Source organism: Pseudorasbora parva, chromosome 23 (assembly GCF_024679245.1).
Source record: "Pseudorasbora parva isolate DD20220531a chromosome 23, ASM2467924v1, whole genome shotgun sequence".
NCBI classification, from domain to species: Eukaryota; Metazoa; Chordata; class Actinopteri; order Cypriniformes; family Gobionidae; genus Pseudorasbora; species Pseudorasbora parva.
Window position 1 is genome coordinate 4,758,706 of NC_090194.1, and position 18,911 is coordinate 4,777,616.

The 18,911-nt window shown below is 38.3% G+C and overlaps 1 protein-coding gene across 17 annotated transcripts in view; it reads right to left on the reverse strand.

Moving 5' to 3' along the window:
* dlg2 (discs, large homolog 2 (Drosophila)) overlaps positions 1-18,911 on the reverse strand; it is a 281,667-nt gene that overhangs the window by 158,500 nt on the left and 104,256 nt on the right. For 10 of the 17 annotated variants that reach the window (XM_067432625.1, XM_067432621.1, XM_067432623.1 and 7 more), the window contains 3 exons: positions 5,949-6,032; positions 5,310-5,471; positions 3,096-3,155 (listed from right to left, as the gene is read on the reverse strand). In XM_067432625.1, coding sequence (XP_067288726.1) covers positions 3,096-3,155; positions 5,310-5,471; positions 5,949-6,032 — 306 coding nt within the window. Of the gene's footprint in view, positions 1-3,095; positions 3,156-5,309; positions 5,472-5,948; positions 6,033-18,189; positions 18,329-18,911 lie in introns of those variants that run through there. The other 7 variants (XM_067432641.1, XM_067432628.1, XM_067432639.1 and 4 more) reach the window with 3 other exon arrangements.

The window sequence follows — 18,911 nt, forward strand, 5'->3', positions numbered from 1 at the left end:
TAAGTGATTCTAAAGGCTTAGGTCTTTGCATAGGTTTATTTGTATAAATATTAAATATTTATATTATTCTCTCAGACAGATGTTGTTGTGCGCGATAGGGAAAGTAAATGCGCCATACGTCATCGATTCGCTATATCATTGATATCACAATATGACTTTTTTTATCATGTAAACATTTATACCGGTATTATCGCGGACAATATGATATGGCACACCCCTACTCTGATTAACTGTTAAAATTGGCCATTTAAAATAACTTCTGCTGTGTGAAATTTCAACACTATTGAAAATAGACAATGGACCTATAGCTAATGTGGCCGTAAGGTACACTTTATGCAACGATGTTTAATTTGGAGTGGGGGCATGGGTATGAGGGGTAAGAATTGTGATATTCGTCCAAAGAAACACAGTTAAAAGTACTTAAACATATTTCTTACTGTAGGCAGCTGGGTTCAATTATTTTGATATGGATTTAACAGTGGTCTCTCCTTTCCTTTTTTTAGTTCTCTCCTTTGCCTTCGCCTCGCCTTCCGCCTCCCACCTCCTCCTCTCTCTTCTTTTCTTTTCGAGGTAATTGCCTGATCTCTAATTCCACCCAAGGCTCATCTCCCAGACAATCAAGCCTGGTCCTTTACTCCGACCTGGGCGCACACAGAGCCCTGACTCTGAAGTAATCATTTCACAAGGGAGAAAAGATAACCAAACAATCACCATTAACCCTGAGCCTTCGCTGTCTCTCACTACTTTTCTGAGAAGCTCTCTCTCGGGAAGAAAAGAGTTCTCCAATCACACTGATTCTGCTAATAAATATCATGCCTCCCCCCTGCCAAGCTCTGCTCATTAAAACCAAAGATGTTTGCTCCACTCCTCGACTAGCGATTGGCTGATATCTCATCTGGAAGGTGCGCGTCCTTTCTGGTTGTTGTTATGTTATTCAATAACGTGGCTTGAGGATCGATATCATGCCATCCGACTGTCAAACTTCTGAGACGCCCCTCTTATGCAGCGGTACAATTAGTGCTTTGTGTTAAAGCAGCTTTTCAGTAGGAGGACTGAGGCTGAAAACAGGCAGCGGCTGTACAAGCTGATTCACAATGTTTAGCCCTGCAGTGATTCACTGAGAATAATGGAGCCACATTTCTCGCTCACCTCTTGGCATAAAAGTCTCGAACTCATTCTCTCCGAACCACAAGGGGACAGTAAGGCTAGAATATACATGCAGAGAAAGTCAATAGTGATTTAGTCAACAAGTCTGGCAGTCGAATAGAGTGCATCAGGGCTGAGAGCTTTTATTAGTCTCCTATAGACAGACCTTTGACCATTGACACAATCTGGTCCTCAACTTATTCTGGCCAAGAACTGCTCACTTAGACAGGAAAGAGTCATTTGGTCAACGTGTAAAACAACCAACAACGATATAATCAACGATATGGATCATTCAAAAATCTTAAGTAAACCTGTAAGCAGATGGCAAAATACAGAGTATCACAAGAGTATCGAGTTTACTTGCTACTAATAGATCCAGCTAATCAGATTGAAACGTAGTGTTTTTTTAAAAGCTTTAACCCATTTTTGTCTGCAATATGCATTAAATGCTCCATGAATATGTGCCATTCGTGTGTATATATATATATAAAATAATATATATATATATATATATATATATATATATATATATATATATATATATATATATATATATATATATATATATATATATATATATAAAATAATAATAATAATTCATTACATTTATATAGCGCTTTTCTAGGCACCCAAAGTGCTTTACATATGGAAAAGGGGAAACTCCTCAACCACCACCAATGTGCAGCATTCACCTGGATGATGCGACAGCAGCCGTATTGTGCCAGAACTGTGGGCAAATTTGCCCAGGATGCCGGGGTTACACCCTACTCTTTATCCTGGGATTTTTAATGACCACAGAGAGTCGGGACCTCGGTTTAACGTCTCATCCGATGGACGGTGCTCTTTGACAGTATAGTGTCCCCATCACTATACTGGGGTGTTAGGACCCACACAGACGACAGGGTGAGCGCCCCCTGCTGGCCACACTAACACCTCTACCAGCAGCTCCTAGTTTTCCCAGTTTGTCTCCCATCCAGGTACTGACCAGGCTCAGCCCTGCTTAGCTTCAGTGGGCAACCAGTCTTGGGCTACAGGGTGATATGGCTGCTGGCAATCATATATATATATAATGATACATATATATATAGAAGCCTGATGCTTCTATAGAAACACTCTCTGCATATTTTAGTTCCTCAAAATGGATGCAGGAATGACTGCTTGCTTGCATTTGTTTTTCTCAAGATTAACTTGTACCTCTTTCAATCCTGAGGTGTGACTGATCTACACGTTGAAGCTGTAAGCTAATTTTCGGTGGAGCGTCCCTGGCGTGAGCGGGGAGACTTGGAGAGGACGGGCTGTCATGGTGACGGTCTACTGAGGCCATAGCATTAGCACAACTGACAGACTGAAGAGACCAAGAGGATGGTTGAAGTGTGTGTAAGTGTGTGTTTACTTTTGTGTGTGCACATATAAGAGGTCCTGGAAGGCCTGATAAGGTAGAGTGATAGCACAAGTGTGACAAACTGTACCTGCCACACAGGCTGTGTGCGATCACTAACTGCTAATGCAAGAACTGGTAGATCTTTTAGAGATGCACATTCACACACACTAACCCCACATAGACTTCTTTCAAAAGGTCTATATACCTCATATGTAATAAACATCCTCAATATATCAGCAGCAATCACACTGAAAGACATTTATCACGGGTAAAATAATCAAAAAGACGAACATCACATAAAATGGTTTGATTTGCGTCAACCGTATTTGGAGAAAATAAATGTGATTTTACTGCACAAATGGCTTTCTTCAAAGGGAGGTTCTGTTTGTCTGTTTGTGTTATTCAGACCCTCTGAAGAATTTCATGCGGATGTCACAACGGTGTCGGAACATTGGCAGACGTAATGTTCCTGAGCACGGATGAACCACAACAACCACCACCACCATGACAACAACAACAACAAGATAACTGGGAAAAAAAACATTCAAAATAAAGATCACAAACTTGCCAGGTAGTTTGCTGCGGTCACCCCTGGGTATGTTAGATCAAACCGGGTAACCAGCGCAGGCTGCAGGCGAGAAAACACAAAAAAGCGTCACCAGCAAGGCGGCTGCACTCAGGGAGGGAAGAGAGAGGCTGAAGAGACAAGATGAGAGATGAAGAAGACAGAAATACTGCACAAGAAGAAGAAAGAAAAAAGATGGTGGGATGAGGCTTTGATTTTAAAGGTTTTTTTCGATTCTGACCCCCTAAGACAACCTTCTGACCCATCTGGGGCTGTTTACACAGAGCAAAAACAGCTGGACGAAACAGAACGCATGGAGATGCTTTTTGAAAGGTTAAACCATTTAACTTGACACACCGTCTTAAAACTGCAATGCTCACGGCGCAAGCTGCTGAAAAACCAGCGAGATGCGACTAAAGAAGTATGTTTGATGCGCGTGTACATAAATCAACTTTTTAAAAATAGCCCAGATGGAACGTAAGAACGCATCTTGTGCTTTCACCTGGCTCTGTGGAACAGGAAGTGAGAGGAATGGGTCAGTGTTTTTTATTTTATTTAGTTCTACTGACAAGAAACATCCCGCTGCTGAGTTTGCTCGGAGAAATCACGCCGGTAGACAGAGGTTGTTAAGAGACTGGGGCTGAAATGGCTGTTGGCAAAACAGAAAGACTGAGGTCTTAAAGCACTGTCTGCACAAGAGATGACAGTGCAGAATTCTGATGAGCCTAATGCTTCAGACAGGTCTATACACTCTGGAATAAAATCATACACTCCCTCAGATCAAATAAAAGCAGAGCCTTTGAATCATCTGCAGACAATCAGATGAGGCACAGGCTGTTAATGTCTCTCTGGCAGAGAGCGTGACTCCAGCAGGGCCATGTCTGATCACAGAAAAACAGCAACAAAAGCTTTCAATTGTGGAATAAAGAAATGCGTTCTCTATCTGGCATTTTTCAGGAAAAGAGTATACTTAAAGGCACAAAGAGGCACAAATAAAAATTTTGTTGTTGTTGATGATATGTTTATCTATGTTTGATGGAACATTGTCAATTATATACTGAATTCATACATAATTGTCATTTTAGTAAAAATAAATGAATTATTAATGAATTAATTTGAATGACCAAAAACACACTACAGTTCAAAAGTTTGGGGTCAGTAAGACTTTTTAAAAATGCATTAAAATAAGTGACAGTAAAGACTTTTATACTATACTATACTATTTTATACTATTGCAAATGCTGTTTTTTTGTTGTTGTTTTTTAACTTATAATTCATAATCATGAAATAAAGAATATTAATAAAATGTTATGGTTTCCACAAAAATATTAAGCAGAACAACTGTTTTCAACATTGATAATAATAAGAAATGTTATCAAGCACCACAATCATCATATTATAATGATTTCTGAAGGATCATGTGACACTTAATGTGTAACGAGTAATGACATTTAAAATCGTATGACTCCGAATATTTGAACTGGAGTGTAACATTTACCATGACTCCACATTTTCTTCTCTATTCACACAATTTGAATTAAATAAATAAATACATTTGTAATCATACTAGGATTTTAAAAAGTGTAATGGATTTGCTACCTAAGTTGAGTATATGTTAATAATTATTTCAGATGATTTAGCTGCATCTGACAAATATATCACAAAATAAGATGCCCATTTTATTATCATCCATGACTAATCAGAGAATAAAACCCTTACTGCCAGAGTCAAACTGGGCTGTACTGCAGCCAAAGCTGCTTTTTATATTAGAACTGAGCTCCATCTAGTGTTGAGAAGTAATTTTACAACATTGCATGTCTGATTACAACCTCTTGTGCTCTCACAACTTAAAGGTACTCTCTAAAAATATATTACTTAATAGTATTTTTTTTAATCAAATAATTGTCACAACACATTGCTTCCACTGCACTCTTCTAATAATTACTTCTAATACTTCTAATTACTCATTCTTCTAATAAAACTTTTATTGAACTAATACATTAAAAAAAAACTAAAATAATTCTTAAGATCTTTTTAAATTACTATATGAATGAGTAATGAAAACATGGCATGGAAAACCGAACACTCATAAAGAGGCAAGCAGATCAACACAGACACACGAATGAAAAGAGAAGAGGAGGAGAAGTAGAAGAAGGACACCAATGTGAAGAGGGCCGTCGTGTTACTCATTGGACGGCCTGAAAGCGGGTGACTTACCTTAAGCGGTGAAATGTGAGAGTGGGAAACGTAGCCGTGAACATTCTCGATTTCTGAGAGATTCTTCTCCGACACGTGCACCAGCTCCGGCGCTCGGACTTCATTGGTGAGCCGCGGGAAGCTGTGTTCCAGAGGAGGGGAATCTTCATCCTGATACCGGTACTGTACACAGGAAAAGTAAGAAGAGGAGATAGGAAACAGAAGAAAGCAGAGAAAATTAAATGAGAAACGGCTGAAAGAAACCCACAATCCACTGCCGAGCACAATGAAAAATGAATGCGTTTCAGCCAATGAGGTTTGTGCCCTGTGAGATGAACAAGCCAAAAAGTTCCCATAATTCATTATTTGAAGAACTGAGAAGGACAGAAATCATGATGCATGATAAGGATTAATGTTTTCTGTGAGTAACCACATGCACACGCGATGATAAAGCAAAGCACCGGTGCTGTCATGCTCCAATCTAGAGAGAGAACTTCTAAATAGTTTGCTCTGCATGCGGTCTAAGCAGGATGCTCATCCGTTTCAGTTGAGCTGAAAACAACAGTGAAAATGTGTAAAATGAAGACATAACAACAGCACATCAGCTCTTGACAAACAGCGAGAATTCGGTACGGCGTGGCCCCTGTCTTTCTGTCTCACCCAGGGGGAGCTCATCAGGGCTGGATTCATACATGCTGGAGATGGGCTTTGGTGCTGGGAGCCCTGTACCGCTGGAGGCCTGTTCTGTAAGCACACACACACACACACACACAGGAGCCCAACTGTGACTAACCAATCACAGTCTGTTAAGCTAAATCATTTATGGTAAACAACTGTATATAAATTATAGTTCAATAGTTTGGGGTTGGTTGTTTTTAAAAGAAGCCTCTGATGCTCATTAAGACATTTATTTGATCAAAATTATAGTACAAACAGTATCCGCAGATCTAACACCACAACATAAGACTTATTACTGTTACTCCGAAATTAGATTTTCAGCATCGTTACTCCAGTCTTCAGTGTCACATGATCCTTCAGAAATCATTCCTATATTCTGATTTGGTGTCCATTAAACATTTCTTATTTTTATCAATGTTGAAAACTGTTGTGCTGCTTAAGTTAAAAAGAAACATCTTCTGTAACATTATAAATGTCTTCACTGTCACTTTTGACCAATTGAATGCATATTTGTTGAATAAAATTATTAAATTAATCAAAAACAAGGAAACAACAACAAGTCCTGACCCCAAACGTTTGAACAGTAGTGTGGGCTGTTTACCAGCCACACAACCAACAATCATCATAACAAGGGAAGAAGCCTTGACCAACAAAAACATACAACCTGACGTACACACACACACACACACACACACACACACACACACACACACACACACACACACACACACACACACACACACGTTGGTCTATGTGGTTTACAGGGACTCTCCATAGGCGTAATGGCTTTTATACTGTACAAACCGTATTTTCTATCCCCCTTACACTGCCCCTGCCCCTAAACCTACCCATCACAGGAAACATTCTGCATTTTTACTTTCTCAAAAAACATGATTTAGTATGTTTTTAAAGCTATTTGAAATATGAGGACATTTGAAATGTCCTCTTAAACCACATTTATAGTGTAATACCAGTGCAATACCCATGTAGACATTAACCACATAAACAGGCTCACACACACACGCATGCACACACACACACACAGACACGCACACAAACACACACACACACACACACACACACACACACACACACACACACACACACACACACACACACACACACACACAGAGAGAGAGACATTGAACGCATTGCAATTTAAAGACATAATACATCTTATTTAAAATAAGATTTGTTTGAAAGCCAAAAATCTTGCCTTAAGTTGGATAGCAAATAAGACACTTTCCAAACTCAAATGTACTATTTTAAAACTCTAATTGCTATACAGAGGGAGGCAAAATAAATAGACTATAATAATTAAAACCAAAAAATCTTCAAATGTGTATTTTAGAAAAGAAGAAAAAAATCATCATCTTCTGAGGGCAAAAGGCAATCACTGTAACAAAGTGTCGTGGCAAACATAAAATAATAGAGTTTAATCAATTCATTCATTCATTACTGACTTAACGAGTGGAGCCTTCAATTCCAGAAGCTCAAACAGTAGATGGTGCTAACATTCCCAGGGAATGATGCAACTGATGCAAGTCAATTTGGATAAAAGCCAAATGCACAAATGTAGTATCAAAAATGTAGTTACGAACAGAGGCTGAAAGGAGCCATTATCGCCACTTCTACAACCAAAAAAGCTCAAATATCAGCATGACAGAGAATACATCATCACACTATGGAGAGAAAAAATTAACATAATCATATTTCGGGAGCTCACACTGCATGAGCCCACCTGCAAAGAGCATAAGAGCTTTAATTCTCTCTGATGATATGACACACACTGCACAGAGTAATTATCCTACACCTTACTGACTAGAATTATACACTGAGGTGGGCTGTGCTTTGAGTTACAGTACTTCTCATTATCCTAATCCTCAGAGAAACAGCCGGAATGTTGCAACGTAGAAGTGCTTTAGAATCTTCGGTCAGTTTAGAACTTAGGTGAGAACATCATCACTCCGTTCTAAAACGCAGTGATACACCTCGCAGCATTAGAACTGATAAAAGACCCAGAAAAATGTTTTACGCAACATTTCTCTCCGTTTCTGGATATTCGCTACCCAGAAAGCACACGCTTTTTTGTCAGCTAGATATAATGTCACAATTGTCTGTATTACGTTCCGCCAGGACCCAATGTGAGAACCACCAATCAGAGAGGTTCCAAAACTCCTCTAAAATGAATGAAGAATATCTTGTGTTCTTCTGTGGGTGCTCGGTCATTTTGGGATCAGCTCCTATCCCAGAAGCAATTGCTGTAATTTCACCGTCTCAGTTAACTATAGCCCTGACATAGGAGTAGGCTAGGAGTAACCCACTTCTAAACAAAATAACCTTAAATTTGGTTACATGTCGTGTTTGCCAAAACAACTCACGAGATGCATGATATCCCATCATGTAAGCAAAGTAATTACAAGGTGTTTGGTTTCATTTCTTTGACATGTTCTTGTTCTAGATGACTATTAGAGCTGTGCAATATATCATAATTATCTAAATATCCCAAATGTACATATCGCGCAATAGGCATTTCGCAATGGCTCGCAATATCTGAATGATTTTAATAGGCTACTTCAACATTGTGAAAGGAGTACGTTTTAGGTCACTCATTGGGCAGAGAATAAACTGGGCACATTACTGTTACTTATGTGACTTGCTTGACGTTAAAAAGAGTTATTAAATGCAATAATTTGCAAAAAAACAAAAATGTTCAGTCTCGCGCTGTTTGACACAAACACCGAAATGTGAACAATTTGTGACACAAATGTTTGCTAAAACACAGCTGGTCACTTTCAGAAGTTGTAGCTATGCTTTCGTTTCCCAGAAAGAATGTGAAACGCAAATGGGGTTCATTCTCAGTTTTTAAATCATTTCTTTTAAAGTTCCCGTTCTTCGCGATTCCATCTTTCAAACTTTAGTTAGTGTGTAATGTTGCTGTTGGAGCATAAACAATACCTGTAAAATTATAAAGCTCAAAGTTCAATGCCAAGCGAGATATTTTATTTAACAGAAGTTCCCTTTCAAAGCCTACAGCGAACGGCCGGTTTGGACTACAGCAGGAAGTGCAGGGATGTAATGACGTCACTAGAACCGTTTGTTGACTAACCCTCCGCCCACAAGAACACGCAAAAAAGGGGGCGTGGTCTCGTTGCTCTCCCACGTGGAGAAGAGCGCGCATTCAACGATTGCATCTCCCCGTTTTGGTAAGAAGTGGGACCTTTCTGGGCAACGTGCGCTAAGCTGCTGTCCAATCACAACACGGGAAGCTCTGGCCCAATCAGAACTCGTTACGTGTTTCTGAAGGAGGGACTTCATAGAACAAGGAAATCATCAGGCCGTTTTTAGGACAGAGGAAACAGCGCTGTACAGATAAGTCAATTGTGTGAAAAATACTGTGTTTTTTTACACGCGAAACATGAACTCATGTTATATTGCACACTGTAAACATAATCAAAGCTTCGAAAACACGTGAAGAACAGGACCTTTAATATAATTGAAATAGATTTTACACACTAATTGCAATATCTTATCACATATCGAATTATTTAACAAGATATCGCATATCACATATTTCTTCCATATCTCACAGCCCTAATGACTATTCTTGGACTATGGTTAGAGGTCTATTATATTTTTATTGACAGCCCAAATATTGCCTTGTTTAAGCATAGACGTCAGGACTGTGTTTGGACGGCCATTAGCCATCTTTTAAACGTGAATTTCTTGCGGTCTACAGTGTAACATGACCCTTTGGAAATAATTCTTGATGTGATGATTTTTGCTCTAGAAAATTATCATCAATGTTGAATTGTTTAACAAACAGAAAGATCAGAGGAACAGCATTTATTTTGAAATATAATATTTTGCAACAATATGTAACTTTTGATCTACTTAATGCATCCTTGCTGAATACAAAAATACAAATCTTACTAACCCGAAACTTTTTTACAGTTGTGTAGTTTTCATGTGCATTCTGAAATTGACATCTCTACAAATTAAATCTGACCAAAATTAAATATATTCTGATAATATTAAAGGGCCCATGGCATGGATTTGTTTATTATTTTATAATGTTTCCTGAGGTGTACTTATATTGTTAGTATGGTTTTTACATCAAAAAATGTCATAATTTAGAAAAATTAAGGCATTTTTTCTATACTGATATTAGCCCTCTGGCTGGAATGCTGTTTCAAGGGGTGTGTCTGCTGTGAGTCTTCAGTGAAAACACCCACTGTTGTGATTGGCTGGCATCTGCATTTGAAATGAGATTACGTGTGGAGGGGGCGTGGTTTAGTCAGGCGCGAGCAGCTGCAGCACTCACTGCCAGTCGAGAGAGAGACGGAGCTGGAGGAAGAATGCTGAAAAACAGTTATTGTATCGAGTTGTTGAGAGCGCAAGTTTTTTTTGTTTGTATCTGAGAGCTCTGAATAAACACGAGTGAACTTTGCAACATTATTTCTCTCACAAAATGCTTTCACCGTCCGCAGCTAACAAAAAACACACAACATGAATACAGTAAGAGCTTCTGTTGAGCATAATTACTAGAGCAGCATTATTCAAACGGCAGTTTGGGCAAGTGTGCACTGCAGATATACGTGATTGACAGATCTAAACATTATAAAGAGTGTTCTTTGATCGCTCTCTGTAGTTTAATCATTTAAATAACAGATTTGTTTCATGCTACTAACAGAAATGACGTGAAGTTGATTGTTTTAGTCACTGGCTTGATCTACTGATGCCTCAAGACGGCCAGCGGCGGGACTGACAGTATTAAATGATTTAAAAAAGAAAGTCTGTGTGAACTTGAATGATTAGCTACACATCAGACCTCACTGATCCCAGATCAGGCATTAGTGAACACTGTTACTCACTGTTTGTGGCAGTGCTGTTGAATCCGTATGGTAAAGCCTGAGCTGCTTACATCGCGACTGATAAACTGAATCCATTCTCTACTAATTCTCTGGGCGGGTGAAGCAGAGGCCGGGGAGGAAACCTTTCCTGGTATAACGTCATAACAGGAGAATTCAAGATCGACTCGCCTGAGCTCTCATTTTCTCAAAGGCAGAGAAAGACAGCCAGAACTCGGTTTACACCAATCAACATTTCTAGCCTCTTGAGGACAATATTCAGGCTAGGGGAACTCATATTAATGTTGAAAAACCTCATAAAATACACATTTCATGCCATGGGACCTTCAAGAACACTGTCTGATGGTTTTCTGGGAAGTCGAAAGTGAGAGGTATTCTAGGGTCCCACAACATCCAACTCTAGGCACACTAAATCTGGCTTTCTGAGCTCCAGACTGCCAAGCGGACCGTCAGCTGGCAGTCCAATAGCTGACATATGTGAGACGGTTCATCTGAGGGAAGACGTCACAAGAGATCAGAATAGCAGAATAAAAGTTTTGCTAAGAATACACACATACTGCAAACACATTCTTACTCACTATGAATCCAACAAATGAATTCAGACTTGAAAACTTTGATGGTCATATAAAAAACTATTGACACAAAACAGTATATCAAATGTGTATCAAACGTTTAGCTTAGCAACATGCTAATTACATATTCTACTGGAAACAACTGTGAGTTTGCGTTGCAGGTCAACTTTATTTTAGGGTTTAATTCTCGCTATTAACTAGTTGATTATTAGCATGGGTATTACTAGGATATTGGCTGTTTATTAGTACTTATAAAGCACATATCAATCCCTTATACTGCATGACCATATTCTACATCCCTTAATCCTACCAACACCTAAATGTAAATGCTACAAAGCTCCCTTACTAAATAGTAATAAGAGGTAAATTAGGAGTTTATTGAGGCAAAAGTCGTAGTTAATAGTGAATGTGTTTCCCACTCTAAAGTGTTGCCGCTATACATAACATTGCTATCCATCCATAAAACTTGTTCCATTTTCAATATGATGTACTCTAAGGCAATTGCCAATGTACTTCCAAGTTAGCTCGCAAGGCTTTGTAGTTTAAGGACACTCACTATTTTCATTGTCATTGTGCTCTGTGCTACACACAGGCAGCGTGCTGAACTGCTGTGTTATATCTCTGCGAAGGCAGAGATAAATGAAGTTAATGTAAAATAATGACAGTGGGTGAGAAAAGGTCGTCCCCAGGGTTCCCACGAGGCAGCAGGTCGTGCAACCACCTCACCTTTCTTTAAAAGCTGCTATTGTCTCCCTCTCTCAAATGCCGTAAGCATCTCTTGTTGCCCCTGACTTGTTCTTTCTACACTGTCATTACCTGCAATTATCCAGCCCAGACTAATAGCAGTTCTCATACGGCGCAACAACGAATGGTAGGGAAATATCTTCAGTGTAAAAAGCACACTCAGATTCAGAAACACCAGCCTCCCTATATTTGGGCTGTCTGTGACCTCTCAGAAACAGAAAGCTTCATGTCGTCACTCCATTTGAAGGATTTTGAAACTTTCACAGTTCAGGGGGGACAGCACAATGTACTAGTCAACCAAACCAAGTGCTAGTTATACTAGTATAAAAAGGGTCTTTTTAGAAGGAACATTTTTGTGCAAACTTTCTCCTCACTTTTCAGTGTCTGAAATGTTTTCTGCCGGATTATCTATTTTGAATGGGTGTTTTGAGCTTTATTAATGGACAGGATTTTCACTCGAGAGGCCTCTTCTGTGACTCCAGACCTCTGAGGACATTCATCATGCCGTTTGAAGATTACAGGCTTCGCAGGCAAACCGCCTGGAATTTTTCTTAAAAGAAAACAGAAAATATTTGCCAGCCACAGCTAATCTGCTTGTTGTTGCAGCCGTAACAAGGAGAACGGAACAAGAAAAAAGTGATAAACAAAATGGAAAATAAAGATGCAAATCCTCTCTCCAGAGGCATGTCGTGAATACACAAAGCGTTAGTGGGCCGCAGTGATAGTGATGGGATTGAGCAGGTTTCATTAAAACCCAGGAAGAGCAGAAGGCGTATTGAAGTGAAGTCACTACAGCATATGCTTCTGTGTCCTTCCTGTCATTAATAATCTCCTCTTTTACCTGGAAAGACCACCAAGAAATGATTAGTATTTTCTGCCCCGCTTTATAGCAATTCTTCAACAAAACTGACAGCAAGGCTGTCTTGATTACACGATTAAAATTGTACTTGGTTTTTAAAAAGTTCTCAAATCTATGGATGAGTTACCAATTAAAAGGGCCAGCGTTCATAAATCTAGATTAGATTCATTAAATCTCTCTTTGCCAATAAGTTAAGTAAACATGTGAATATGTCAATATGCTTCTAAATAAGTTAACTGTTCATTACAATACATATTATTGAAGCAAGAGTTTCCCCACAGACATAAATAGCATGTACAAATATATTTCAAGCCATCAGAAAAGCCCTACCGAGAAGTGGAAATGGCATTCCTATTTCCTACAACCACCTTTGGACTTGAATTAGATCTGTAAAAAGGTCAGATTAATCTCCCGTCAGTATTTAACAAATTGAACCTTGAAAGAGTATTTCCATTCGTTCTGAAACATCAGAGAAATATAAGCCATAGTACTGACAGCATAGAATACCACATTTTGTGTGTGTGTGTGTGTGTGTGTGTGTGTGTGTGTGTGTGTGTGTGTGTGTGTGTGTGTGTGTGTGTGTGTGTGTGTGTGTGTGTGTGTGTGCCTTTGACAGAACCACTACAGCGACTATGAATGAGTCACAGTTCATTAATGATGCTTTAGTACTCATACTCAACATATAACAGTCAGGTCACTGGTCACAGCTCAGGAAATGGACCATTACTATTTTGCTGAGGCTACTGACTCTAACCTAGTTTATGGAGATCTTTAAATCAAAAGCATGATTCTAGACAGTAGAACTTTTCACACTGTAAATGCAGTCTGATGCAAACCGATAAAATGGTCAAAGTCAAGGCTGGTTCACTGGACTATTTAAAACACATCAGGCTCGTATTCGAACTGCTACGGTCTGTGATGTGTAGTATATTTGATGTGTTAAATGCGGTGATAAGTAGTCTCACACCCTACACACGTGCCAAATATAATACTATCGCTTCTAATCGGACATATGCAGAATGACAATGTGATAGCTGGCTGCTAGCGTGGTCTACAGCAGAGAAGCTTGGAAAGCTTCGAAATGTGCTAATATATTTGTATGAGGGCAGATGTGTACGTTGGGGGAGGTGTATTAATGTGTTTTGTGAACAGGCTGTGGGTTTTCCAACACACTCTAGTGTTCACGTGCCACTGTGCTGAAGGCTGCTTCCTCACTTCCCCCTCACTCTCTCTCTCTGAGATGAGAGAAGATGGGAATATGAGGTGGCATGGCTGAAGGCTCTGTGCTGGATTGTGTGGAATCTCCTTGCGATTGTGTGCACTGACCCCTTTTCTGCGGCCTAATAAACCCTGAGCTCGTCATCGTCAGCTCACGGGGTTCATTCAGCCTGCAGAAGAAGAAAGGGTTAACAACAGTTGGCAAGATCCTTGCACTTCTACCTCCTTAGATACTGAGAACATTTCCAGGGGAGACTACAAACAAGTTCCAGAGTGAGCATTATGAAGAGATAAGTCTCCTGAAGCCTCTGCGAGTTTCGTTTGTGAAACAGAAATGATTTATTTACAGCAGGGTATTCAAGCTGATCTTTCATATAGATAGATGTTAAAGCAAGACTTTTAAAGCAATATTTGCAGTGATTTTCAGTAGTTATCCGAATAAATGTGTGGTTCGGCTTCAAAAGACCTGTAGGGCCCCTGGAAATACATTTGGATTTTAATAACCAAAAAGCATGTCCAATTAATTAAAGTCATAAAAACAAAACAAACAATTAAGAAATTTTGTTTTTGTTTTTTTCACACAAATTGTGAAATGTGTTGTGTAGTTTCTGGTAATCAAATGAACATTGATTTAATGGATCTTTTAATCATATGAGATAAAAAATTGTCTGTCAAGTTAAGCCAAACTTTCATTTTGACATTTTGCCGTGAAGAGTTTCTTGAGTTGGTTAAAATGTATGAAATGGTGAAAATAAAAACTCTCAGAGCAGCTCTAGAGATGAAGTTCATGCATTCATATTTTCACATGCGAGCACACCTTTAACACCATCACACACAATTTACTTTTTATTAAGGGAATTCAATGTATAATTAATGTAAATTTGTTTTTAAAGATTTTATTAAATATAAAACTTGTGCAATTATGCTAATAGAAATGGGGAACTTTGTTGTCAAATGAAAAGCAATATTAGCTGCCTCCCATCCTGATTGACGGCTTCTCTGAGTGAAGTAGTCCCTGAAGCACTAACAGACTTTGGTAACACTATGGGGAACACACATTCACTATTAACTAAGACTTTTGCCTCAAGAAACTCCTAATTTACTGCTTAGTAGTAGTAAGGAAGGTAGTTTTTGTAGCATTTAAGTTTGAGGATTGGGTAGGATTAAGGGATGTAGAATAAAGTCATGCAGAATAAGGCATTAATATGTGCTTTATAAGTACTAATAAACAGCCAATATCCTAGTAATATGCATGCTAATTAGCAATTAGTTAATAGTTAATAACTGAACCTTAAAATAAAGTGTTACCCAGACTTTTTTGGGAGGAGACTGGACCTTTAGCTTTAAAATTTACATTTCCATAACTGTTTATTTCACACCGACATAAAGAATTGTTCTGCGTCTGCGAGAGTGTGGGCGGGGTTTTGATATTCCAGCTCTACTTCCTGCTCTTTACTGCACAGACTCAGTCCTAAATCTGATGAAAGTGCCATATTCAGACATTGGTGGCTTCACTTTTCTTCAGTAGAAGGTAGTGAAGACGCGTCATCCATATTTTTTTTTTATGGTCTATGGTTTGGAATGACATTAGGAAATTAGTTATTATTGCATACACAAATCTGTAACTTTTCATCAACAAACATGGCTTAAACTTTTAAAACCCTCAGTTGAGGTCAGAATAGTGGATTCATGACCAAACACATTAAAACGATGATCCTGCTCCTCTGAACTTCAAACCACAGTTGGGGATTTGGCTGTGAGCCAATCCAAATGTGTCCAGGAATGGGAACAGCTGGTTGATGGAGGGAAATAAGTATGTCATAAGGAGACTACATCTCATGATGGTATTTGCAGGACTCAAAATGACTCAGATTTAAGCTAAACCCTTACACTAACACTTCTGGTCAAATATTAAATAATAATGCTCTTACAGTTACTGTAAAGATTTAAACAGCATAATTCTGGGTTAATTAAAGCATCAAAGAAATGCCACTGCTTACACTGCGAAAACTAATCCCTCCTTCTCCCTCCTTCTCTCTCTCTCTCTCTCTCTCTCTCTCTTTCTCTCTCCCCCCCCTCTCTCTCTCTCTCTCTCTCTCTCTCTCTCTCTCTCTCTCTCTCTCTCTCTCTCTCTCTTTCTCTCTCCCCCCCCCCTTCTCTCCCCCCCCCCCCCTCTCTCTCTAAAACTCACTGTACATTTACTGCGGTATCATGAATAATACAAATAATAATATTGTTTTTGTTGTTACTACTATTACTACTACTACTACTACTACTACTACTACTACTAATAATAATAATAATAATAATAATAATAATAATAACAACAATTAGGGATGTAATGATACCCTCTTGTCAAGATTTGATACATATCAGGATACTGAACTCAAGATACAATATTATTGCGATACTCCAGGACAGATATGGTAAAAGATTAACAAAAAATGTACTGTTGATTAAAATACTAAATTTGGTATTACACTGGGGGTGAAAATCAATAGGTTTGGTAACCAAATAGGACAATGGTGACACCAGAATAAAAAATATTCATTATTCTGAAGCTGAAAATACAGAATTATTGTAGATGAATATGCTTGCACTCTGTCACTGACTAGATTTATTTAAAATAATGTAGGACAGTTGTAACATTGAGATATTTGTACCTACAAATATTCCCCCATTACATTATTCTACATTATAGAGTAGTTTAATGTAGTACAGACACAATATAAATCTGTAAACTTTTCTGACATAGTATGGTAACTATTCACAATACATATTATTGAATTTTTGTATTGTGATATATTGTGACAAAATATTGTTACACCCCATAATAGGAATAAATCATTATTCATAATTATATAATTATAAATGCAATTATTATAACCGTAATTCTAGTCTACATCCTACAGACACAAAAACAGCAATAACTACAATAATAATTATTATTATAGTAGTAGAAGTATTCAGTAATCATTATTATGTGTTGTATAAAACATCTCAAAGCCACAATAATAAATGATTATAATATTATCATTACTGTTGCAGTTATTAAATAAATATCATAATTAAATATGATCATTAAAATGTATATATTGTAATTATATTTAATTATGATATTTATTTAATAACTACAACAATAATGATAATATTATAATTATTTATTATTGTGGCTTTGAGATATTTTATATAACACATAATAATGATTACTGAATACTTCTACTACTATAATAATTATTATATTATCATTATTGTTGTAGTTATTAAATATCTTAATTAAATACAATCATTAAAATATATGTTTATATAGTTTATATATATTTTAACTGCAAAGTTGTGGAAGTGAGATCACATTTAAACTTCTCACAGACCATGGACATCAACAGTTTAACCCGTTTACAGTAGCAGAGCTGTTTCTGAGTGATAAGTTGAATGTGCATACATGGCCAAAGTAAAGCTGTTCTCACCAAATTAAAGACACTAATCTGCACGTTTCCATGAGTTACAAACTGAGTGACATCATAATGCCAATCACAAGTGACAGAATTCCCTCTGCAGCTGCAATTCATTTTACACACAGAGCTGAATCATCTTATTAGCATGCGGTGCTGCGGTCTGCCTCAGCCGTCTGAAACTAATTGGTTCTGAATGTAGGGCCGTACAACAGAGCAAACAAACAAACAAATGTAGCGCGCAAACTAAATATGACGTTCACCCCGGGATCAACATCTTGATCCAAGTGACATTACAGAGGTATAAATGCTGAACAAAACAGCAAACTTAAGCGCTTGTCATTTAAAGTGATCATGAACAAACACCTGCACTACAACACGTTTCGATAAATCCACATGAGAAGTAAATGCTGAGTGTCACACCACTGACACACTATCTGCTCTGGCCAAAGCGCTGATGCATAATACATCTTAAAAAGATCATCAGATTGCTTGATGGATGCCTACCTTACATCCGAACATCAGCGACAAGGTGTTGTCATGGCATGCGACCTTACAGTGGCAGAGCATTGGATTGAAACAGTCGGGGCTCCTCACTATAGGAGACATTCCTCTCACAACAGGAGCGCTGCACTCGTGCTACGAGCGCTGACGTACAGAGAGAGAGAGAAAGCACGAGACTCTTCACTCCTGGATAAGCAAGAGTCCGCCTAATGCATGAACACACACTCCCACAAGCGCTCCCTAAACACACACACACGCAACTGGGATGCAGCCACAGTTTCGATCTCAATCCTATCCCTTTCTTTACTCTGGTCTGACTTACACAGTATTTCACAACCCTGTCTGCTTAAAGCTTCTTCTTATGCTTCACTTTCTTTTTGCTAAATTTATAAAGAGTTCCCAAGAATAATGACATAACTGGCAGCACCCGGCTTTATTAACAAGGCCAAGTGTGATTTGTTAGATTTATTTGAAATTCAGCAAGAACTTATGTGATGGCGGAGTCACGGGAATAGGTCTGAATGCTCATAATTACTGTTGCATCTTGATGCTGTTCTCGTCAAATGATGTCAATTTGCCAGCTTTGTTTGAAAACCAGAGCTGTAATTAGCAACGGTGTGTGTTTATTTTTCCATAAACATCATCAAAAAGTGAGTATTTTCACACCTCCCAAGTAAAAACAAATCTATAAAAAAAAAAACATCTGTAACACTTTAGAATGATGG